The sequence below is a fragment of the Pongo pygmaeus genome, chromosome 9 (assembly GCF_028885625.2).
Source record: "Pongo pygmaeus isolate AG05252 chromosome 9, NHGRI_mPonPyg2-v2.0_pri, whole genome shotgun sequence".
NCBI classification, from domain to species: Eukaryota; Metazoa; Chordata; class Mammalia; order Primates; family Hominidae; genus Pongo; species Pongo pygmaeus.
In genome coordinates, this window is record NC_072382.2 from 17,194,507 (window position 1) to 17,204,612 (window position 10,106).

Consider the following 10,106-nt stretch of genomic DNA (forward strand, 5'->3'; position numbering starts at 1 on the left):
ACTACATTTAGAACCAACTGGAAAAATCACATTCAGAATCCTGTTAGAGTTTGAAACATGTTCATTGAGAAGTATCTGCCATGTCCTGTCTTTTTCTATGGCATTTTCCAAATCTCTGCACTGCTGAAATACTTCCTTATTAAGTAGCACTTCCACTTAATAAGCAGAAGAAACTTTATTGCTCATCAGCTTAAAGGAAGTGCCTTACTGCAATGGCTGCAGCCAAATGACACCATGTTAAGTTTTCTTGTAGGTGTATGAAGACTTTGTGTTCCTTTCTTCAGATCAGCAGAAATATGCATCAAGAAAACCAAACCACCATCACTGAATTCATTCTCCTGGGACTCTCCAACCAGGCTGAACATCAAAACCTCCTCTTTGTGCTTTTCCTGAGTATGTATGTGGTCACTGTGGTTGGGAACAGGCTCATCATTCTGGCTATCAGCTTGGATATGTACCTTCACACCCCCACGTATCTCTTCCTTGCCAACCTATCCTTTGCTGATATTTCCTCCATTTCCAACTCAGTCCCCAAAATGCTGGTGAATATTCAAACCAGGAGTCAATCCATCTCTTATGAGAGCTGCATCACACAGATGTACTTTTCTATTGTGTTTGTTGTCACTGACAATTTGCTCTTGGGGACCATGGCCTATGACCACTTTGTGGCGATCTGCCACCCTCTGAACTATACAACCCTCATGCGGCCCAGGTTCTGCATTTTGCTCACTGTCATCTCGTGGTTCCTCAGTAATATTATTGCTCTGACACACACCCTTCTGCTCATTCAATTGCTCTTCTGTGACCACAACACTCTCCCACACTTCTTCTGTGACTTGGCTCCTCTGCTCAAACTGTCCTGTTCAGACACAATGATCAATGAGCTTGTGTTGTTTATTGTAGGTTTATCAGTTATCATCTTCCCCATTGCACTCATCTTCTTCTCCTATGTCTGCATCATCAGAGCTGTCCTGAGAGTATCATCCACACAGGGAAAGTGGAAAGCCTTCTCCACTTGTGGCTCTCACCTGACAGTTGTATTACTGTTCTATGGAACCATTGTAGGCGTGTACTTTTTTCCCTCCTCCACTCACCCTGAGGACACTGATAAGATTGGTGCTGTCCTGTTCACTGTGGTGACACCCATGATGAACCCCTTCATCTACAGCTTGAGGAATAAGGATATGAAAGGTGCCCTGAGAAAGCTCATCAATAGAAAAATTTCTTCCCTTTGATGCCCTGGACATCTACATTCTTTTAGTCCACATAATCAGATAAATGATTCAGCCCAGAGTGTATGACACAGTTGTGATGGTTCAACTTTTGATGAACTTGCAGATGTCTGTCTCCTATTCCAACCTCTAAGGAGGTTGGAGCTTTTCCACTTAGCTCTTGTCTTGGAACCAAAACCTGTAACTGCCATGGTAAGTCACAACAATAACACGCATCCTTAGAGAGTAGATTGGTGGTTACCAGGGCCCAGTAGCAGAGAAGTGGAGTGGAGTTGAATAGAGGTTGATTAATGGTACAAGAATACAGTTAGATAGAATAAATAAGACCTAATGTTTGATAAATCATTATGGGGGACTATGGTAAACAATAATCTATTATATATTTCAAAATAGCTAAAAGAGAATAATTCCAATGTTCTCACCATAAAGAAAAGATAAATGTTTAAGGTTATGGATATCCTAATCCCCTAATTTGATTATTACACATTATATGAATGTATCAAAATATAAGATATTTCCCATAACTATGGAGGACAATTTATCAATAAAAATACATGTATCAATAAATTATAAATTTATGCATAAATAAAAAATTAATTTAAAAACACACATCTTAATTACAATCTATATTATTACAAACTTTGGTACATATTATTCATAACCTAGACTATCACAGGTGCATACAGTGCCTACAGTCTAGCTTTTGTAGCTTTGAAGACAGTTATTACTACTTCTTTCTTTAATCTACATTTCTTTAGGTCAGTTTTTCTCAAAGTTTGTTTTGTTAAGGTACTATTCAGTGAGATGTTTAGTGGTTGTAACAATGAAGATTCCCATGGTCAAATAATTTTTGGCAACTCTGAGTTATATGAAGCACAATGTAATAACTGGACAACTTCCCAGAACCTTCATTGTCATGTAAATCTCCAAGAGGGTAAGATGGTACACAGTATTTCTCAAGACTAAACTTGAAATAATTGAAATTCATTTATTTTCATCATACAGAACCCAATTCATCCCAGTTGTTCATGGAACTAGCCTTGTACAAATATGTTTTAGGAAATATGACTCCAGATGACTTCAATTATTTCAATGGAAAACCACAGAGTTTATGTATAAATGTATCAGTTAGAGTTCTGACTCTGTCCCCAACAGCTATGTGGTATATAGTAGACACTAAAAACAAAGTGATACTTTTTTTTTAACTGCCTACCTTCCTGGCTTCCAACTCCAACCTACCTGCCCTGCCAAATTAAGTTTATTTTTTCCCAGCCTAAGCTGACTTCCATTCTTCTCTAAACTTAGAATCATCCAACCTATTTAAGAGGAAATGTATAATCAGCCACCTGCCTTTCTCCATGCTATCTTGTAAACTTTGATGCTTCCATTTAGTTTTCATTATAAATGTAAAACCCACCTGCTTCTGTATGGGCTACCAAATAAACCTCTCAACAGTTCTAGCCTTCCTCAAGTACCTCAATATCCATCCTGTTTCATCCATAGCTCCAACATGGAACATCACAGAACTCTGCCTTCATTGTTCCATGTGGAGCAGTAGAAAGGGTCCTAGATTTGTAATCAAGAGACATGGAATCTGGACCAACTCTGCAGCTAATTCACTGCAAGGCAACTCATGTTGCTAATCTCAGTTTCTTTTTTCTGTGATCTTGCAATTGGTCTAATATGAACAAAGAAAGTTTTATAACAGCATGTATCATAAAAACCCATTTTTTGTAAAACAGAATTTGCATAAAGAGATGCCTCAGAGGAGAGCCAACAAAATATAAGTGGTTGTGGCAGATTGCATTTCCCAAAAATGGCCACAATATTTCCATCCCACGTGCTCTTGAAGTACCCTACCACTTCTCCATCAAGAGGTGGAACCCATGACCCTCACCATTGAGCTTGGTTTTGAGTACCTTTTTGACCAATAGAGCACCCCATTAGTACTGCTGCATGATTTCTGAGGCTGTCTTAGAAGAACAAATTCAGCTTTGATATGGACTAAATATTTGTTTCCCTCCAAAATTCATGTGTTAAAATCCTAACCCCAAAGTGATGATAGTAGGAGGTGGAGCCTTTGAAAGCTGAGTAGGTCATGAGGATGAAGCCCTCATAAATTATTAGTGCCTTTATACAAGGGATCCCAGAGAATTCTATTTCTGCCACATGGAGAATACATCAAGAAATCAGCAGTCTGAAACCAAAAGAGAGGCCTCATCAGAACCTAACCATCCTGGCTAGCACACTCATCTCAGACTTTCGGCCTCCAGAACTATGAAAAATAAATATTTTTTAAGCCACCAAGTTCATGGAAATTTGTTATAGCATCCCAGACAAAGACACACTTCCACCTGGCCCACTCTCTCTCAGGACATGGACCTCTGGAGCTCTGAGTTGCTATGGAAGTTCCACTACCCTGAAGTCACCATGCTGGAGAGACCATATGGAAAGACTACACAGAATTCAAGAGAGTTGTCCAAGGAGTCCCAGCTGCACTGGTCCAACAGTCTTTGAGTCTCCCCACCCAGTCACCAACATGTGAGTGAGTGAGTTTTCAGGTGATTCTAGCCTCAGCCCCAACCACAAGTCACATGAGAGCCCAAGTGAAAACTACCTAGCCAAGCCCAGTCAACCCCTAGAACCCAAAAGACAACCATAAGATGATTGTTATTGTTTTAAGTTTCTCCCATTTGGAGTGGTTTGTACACAGTAATATATAACCATAACAGCGGTTTTGCTTGGGTCATGAGATAAAATGATTCATATTACATTCTGTATTGCTTTAACATTTTACAATGATTACCATTATAGGAAGAGGGAAAAACTTTTTAGAATTTTAATGAATATGAACCGTCTTGCCTATTCAACCATCATGCTTAACATGGTACCAGAATTTTCTGAGTTATATAAACATTAGTTGGGTGAACCTGGGATTCCCCACCCCCCAGCCTTTCTTCTGGTTAGATCTAGTCCATATTTGATAGAATAAGGACCACTAGGGTTAAATGCAGGTAATTTGGTCTAAACTGGTCCCATCCCTGTTGGCCTGTGCTGAACCACTTATCTCTGGTGTGTAGGTCCCACAGGAGGCTGGAAAGCAGAACTTCATCTGCAGTGAGTAACAGAAAGGTTAATTTGGCCAGATTTAGACTTACATGTACATTGAGAGTGTGCCTGAGAAAATGAATTAGGATTAGATTTGGGGCACAGAACAGAATCGAGTAAGAAAATAGAAAGTCACAAACTTTTATAAAAATCCAGACAAGTCTTTACAGAGGAAATGCGTAAATCTATACCTAGATACTTTTATTTCCCTGAATCATTCTTCAATTTGCCATTTTCAAGAAACATTTATTGAGAACTTTCTATTTGTCAGGCTCTGAATCTGGGACTAAAAGAATGAATAATTCACAGTGCATGACCTCAGTGCACTCTCAACCTAAAAAGAAAAATTAACTTAAAAATGATTTTACATGATTTTTAAGACTTGATAAGTGAAGACAATGTTTGGTCAATAATTAATGTCATCAGATTAAGAAAACATAAAGATTTTGTGCAAAGCACAGCCAACTGAATTTTATACTATTCTTGTTCTTTTGTGTTAGCTGTACCTGAGAAAAGCCAATTTTTGATTTTATGAATAAATCAACAGAAACCAATGCCATCTCATTGTAGCTAACACAAATGCAAGAGGACTGCCTAGAAACATACACACAAAAATCTATACCTTGGCTAGGAATAACTTGTAAAACCTCATCTATAAAGGGTCAGCAAATATTTACTTACTGATCACTAGAATTTTTTTAATACTTATTGAGAGTCAAAAGGAAATGAGGCAACGCTGTTGCTTCCTTGGCTGTTACTTCATAGTGCATAAGACAGATAATGAACACATAAATAAATACGTCATTGATATGAGGTGGTAAGAAGAATTCAATGAGAGGTAAAGCAGGTATGGGGACAATGAAACAGAGAGTGGCTAATGGTAGCAAAGGAAGTTAGGCCTTGGGGAAGGACTCTCTTAGATGTTTGAGCAGAGAACTGAATAGAATAAGGGAGTGAACCATGAGACCTGGGGACACATTCTAATAAAAGGGAAGAGCCGGTTTAAAATCCTTATGTGGGAACAGGTTTGGCATTCTGCATGGACAGCATTCTCCATGTCTAGAGCAGAGTGAGTGGGGAGAGTGGAAGCACATATAGTCATGGAGGTAATTAGAAACCCATCCAGGCTGAGTCTTATAGGCCACGGTAAAGAATTTTATTTTATTTTATTTAAATAAAATAAGTATTTAAAATCATAGGGCTTGGTGAAATTACCTAAGGAGTAACTAAGAGAGAGAGCAAGGTCAATGACAAAGCTCTGTTAGACTCTAATATTTAAGAAACAGAATAAACTAGTAGTCAGGAAGACAAAGGAAGAATGTGAAAATTTGTCCAAGAAAAAAGAAGGAGCAACTGTTTCAAACACCACAGGACAAAAACCATTACTCCTGAAATCATACTTTCTGATCTGCTCTCTTCAACTCAGGCAGCTATCATCCCTAGCTATCTCTCAAGCAGTCCTGAATCCTCAGCATTGAAATCAAAATGAAACTACCTCCTTCAGAACAGATTTTTCAGAAGATGAAAAAATTTCAAATTTCTTCTTTGCCTCTGTCTTCCTTCCACTTGCATATGTCCCTCTATATATATTCTCCTTTTAACAGAGGATTGTAAATGACTCAGAACTACAAACCTCTTTTAAAATTGGCATAAAGTTTTAGGTAATACCATCTGTGACACTTTTACCCACCCTAGAATGATCAGGAACATCTTCTTCTTACTGCGATAATGAAAAGAATAATATACTGTAACCAAGTATAGTTTATCCCCAAATTACAAGAATGGTTTAACATTCAAAAATCAAAAAATGCTATCCATCACATTAATAAACAAAAACAAAACTAGATTATCAGCTCAGTAGATGCAGAAAATCCTAAATCCATTCCTGATTTTAAAAAGAAAAATACTATGAAAAGAAAAAACAGGAATCAAAGGGAACTCCCTTATGTGATAAAGATCATCTGTGAAAAATCTACATAAGGAATGGTGGGAAAATGAGAGATTATTCCCTAATATAAACAATGGGACAGAAATTTACATTCTCCTCATTTCCATTTAACATTGTGTTGGAAGTTCTAGCCAGTGCAATAAGGCAAGAAAAAGAAATAAAACTATTCAAATTAGAAAGAAAGAGATAAAACTGCTTTTATTCATAGACAACACAATTTTATATGTAGAAAATCAAAAGGAATAAACAAAAGAAGCTACTTAAACTAATAAGTGAGTTTAGCAAGGTTGCAAGATACAAATATACTAGCATAAAGACAGACATATAGACAAATGGAACTGAATAGAGAGCCCAAAAATAAACCCAAATATGATCAACCAATATTTGACAATGGCACCAAGAATACACAGTGGAGAAATTATAGTGCCTTCAACAAATGATATTGGGAAAACCAGATTTCCACATGCAAAGGAATGAAGCTGGATGCTAATCACACACCATACACAAAAATCAATCCAGCATGAATTAAAAACACATAAATGTAAATCCTGAAACTCTTAGGAGAAAATGCAGAGAAAAATGTTCATGCTTTTGGTCTTGACAACACTTTCTTAGCTGTGACACCAAATGCACAGGCAACAAAAGCAAAACTAGACAAGTTGGACCACATCAAATTTTTTAAAGCTGCTTCTCTTCAAAGGAAACAGTCAACAGAGTAAAATGACAACCTATGGAATGGGAGAAGATATTTGCAAATCATATATCTGATAAGGGATTAATATCTAAAATATACAAGGAACTTGTACAACTCAATAGGAAAAAAAAGTAATTGAATTAGAAGATGGGTAAAAGATCTAAATACACATTTGTCCAAAGAAGACATAAAAATGGCCAACAGGTATATGAAAAGGTGTTCAACGTCACTATTCATCAGAAAAATGCAAATCAAACCACAATGAAATATCACCTCACATGTGTTAGGATGGCTATTCTCAAAAAGTCAAAAGATAAGTGTTGGAGAGTGTGTGGAAGAAAAAAAAACACTTGTTCATTGTTAGTGGGAATGTAAATTGGTATACAATCCAGCAACTCCATTTCTGAATTTTTATCCAAAGAAAATGAAATCAGTATCTCAAAAATATATCTGCACTCTCATGTTAATTGCAGCATTAGTCACTGTGGCTAAGACAGAGAAAACACTTGTGTCTATAGATGGATGAATGGATAAAGGAAATGTGGTATGCATATACAATGGAGTATTATTTATTAATTGCTATAAAAAAGAAGAAAATACCAGCATCTGTGACAACATGGATGAACCTGGAGGATATTATGCTAAGTGAAATAATCCAGAAACAGAAAGGCAAATACTGTATGATATCAATTATATGTGGAATCTAAAAAAGTCCAATTCATAGAAGCAGAGAACAATGGTTCCCAGTGGCTGGAGGTGGAAGAAAATAATATATTGATCAAAGGGAACAAATTTTCAGTTATAAAATGAACAAGTTCTGGAGATGTCATATACAGCATGTGTGGTGATGGGTGCATTGATTAATTTGTGATAGTGATTACACAATGTAATGATTATTACAATGCATATATCAAGTCATCAAATTACACACCTTATATATATATACAATCTTTATTCAATAAATCTTTTTAAATTAAAAAAACATTTTAATGGGCAAAAGATCTGAATAGGTATTTTTCCAAAATGATATACAACTGGCCAATAGGTCTATGAAAAGATGCTTAACATAACTCATCAACAGGGGAATGCAAATCAAACCACAGTGAGATATCATCTCATACCTGTTAGGATGGTTATTATTTAAAAAAAATGATTGTGAGGACATGGAGAAATTGGAACCCTTGTACACTGTTGTGGGAAATGTAAGATGATGCAGTTGCTATGGGAAACAGTATGAAGTTTTCTCAAAAAACTAAAGATAGAATTATCGTATGACCCAGCAATAAATATCCAATACTTCTGAGTATTTATCCAAAAGAATTGAAACCAAGATATATATATATGTGTGTGTGTGTGTGTGTGTGTGTGTGTGTGTGTGTACTCCCATGATCATTGAAACATTATTCGTAGTAGCTGAGATGTGGAAATAACCTAAATGTCCACTGACATATGAAGAGATAAAGAAAATGTGGTACAGTTGGCCCTCTGCCTCTGTGGGTTCCACAGTCATGGATTCAACCAATCTTGGATCAAAATAGTTGAAAAACAATTGTGTCTGTACTGAACGTGCATAGACTTTTTTCTTGTCATTATTTTTAAACAATACAGCATAACAACAATTTAAATAGCACTTATGAATAGCACTGATACTGTATTAGGGATTATAAGTAATCTAGAGATCATTTAAAGTATACAAGAAGATGCGCATAGGTTTATATGCAAATATTACATCATTTTATATCAGAGACTTGAGCATCTGCAGATTTGGGTATTTGTGGAAGGTCCTGGAACCAATCCCCCATGGACACCGAGGGTTGACTGTATATATTAGAATATTACTCATCTTTTAAAGGAAATCTTACCATATGCAACTACATAGATGAACCTTGAAAACATTATGCTAAGTGAAATAAGCCAGTCACAGAAAGACAAATACTACATGATTTCACTTTAAGATATCTAAAATAGTCAAACTCATAAAAGCAAAAATAGAATGGTGGTTGCCAGGGGCTTGGGGACAGGAAGAATGAGGAATTGTAGTTCAATAGGCTTAAAGTTCCAGTCATGCAAGATGAATCAATTCTGGAGATTTGCTGTAGAACATCATATTTATGGTTAACAATACCATACTAAACTCAAAATTTGTTAAGAGGGTAAATCTCATGTTATCTGTTCTTACCACAATTTCCAAAAATTAGAAAGACTGACCATGCTAAGTTTAGGTGAGGATTTGGAAGAACTGGAATTCTCATGCACTGTTAGCACTGTTGGTGGGAATGTTTAGTGATACAACCACTTTGAAAACAATTCGGCTGTTTCCTAAGAAATTAAACATATACCTACTATGTAGTCCAACCACTTCACCCTTAGGTATTTACCTAAGAGAACTGAAAGTATATATCCATACAAAGGTTGTTCATGAATATTCACAGCAGGTTTGTTTATAATAGCCAAAAAGTGGAAACAATTAAAATCCCCACAAATAGATGAATGAATAAACAAACACAGTATACAATGTAATAATACTCAACAATAATGTGGAATGAATTATTGATATACACAACAATGTTAATGATTCTCAAAATCATTATGCTAAGTAGAAGAAGTCAGATATGAGTCCATTGACATAAAATTTATATAAAATTCAAACTAATGTATAGGACAAAAAGCAGACCAGTAGTGGCCTGAGGGTGTAGATGGGGAATGATGGGAAGGGGCACATGGGAGAAAGTGTAGTAGGTATAAGGAAACTTGGGAAGTGATGTACACGTTCATTATCTTGATTATGGCGATGGTTTCATGAGTGTATACATGTCAAAACTTATCAAATTGTACACTTTAAATATGTACAGTTTATTGCATGTCAAATCTCAATAAAACTATATTTTAAAGTTTTAGTAAATTAGAAGGGATTTCAGATACATCTTTTGAATGATGTCTTTTGATAATAATGATAGATATAACAAAAATAACAAAGTAAACATACACATTGTGTATATATACAATTCCATATTTGTAAATGCTAACAAATAGTAATAAATAACAATAATCAGTGTTTGGAAAGAAATATTGAATTCCTTAGGTAATCACTTAAGACTGAAAAAGAAGACCTGAAGGGAAGGTT

General features: G+C 35.9%; 1 protein-coding gene across 1 annotated transcript; it reads left to right on the forward strand.

Moving 5' to 3' along the window:
• The first annotated feature begins 257 nt into the window (after positions 1 to 257).
• On the forward strand, positions 258 to 1,235 carry LOC129008883 (olfactory receptor 1S2). Its single transcript, XM_054441339.2, has one exon. It carries the CDS (start codon positions 258 to 260, stop codon positions 1,233 to 1,235), a length of 978 nt encoding a protein of 325 aa, XP_054297314.2.
• Positions 1,236 to 10,106: the final 8,871 nt, after the last annotated feature.

What these genes read in the sequence shown, in the direction of transcription:
- LOC129008883 (XM_054441339.2), top strand. Translation starts at nt 258, where the DNA reads ATGAAGACTTTGTGTTCCTTTCTTCAGATCAGCAGAAATATGCATCAA.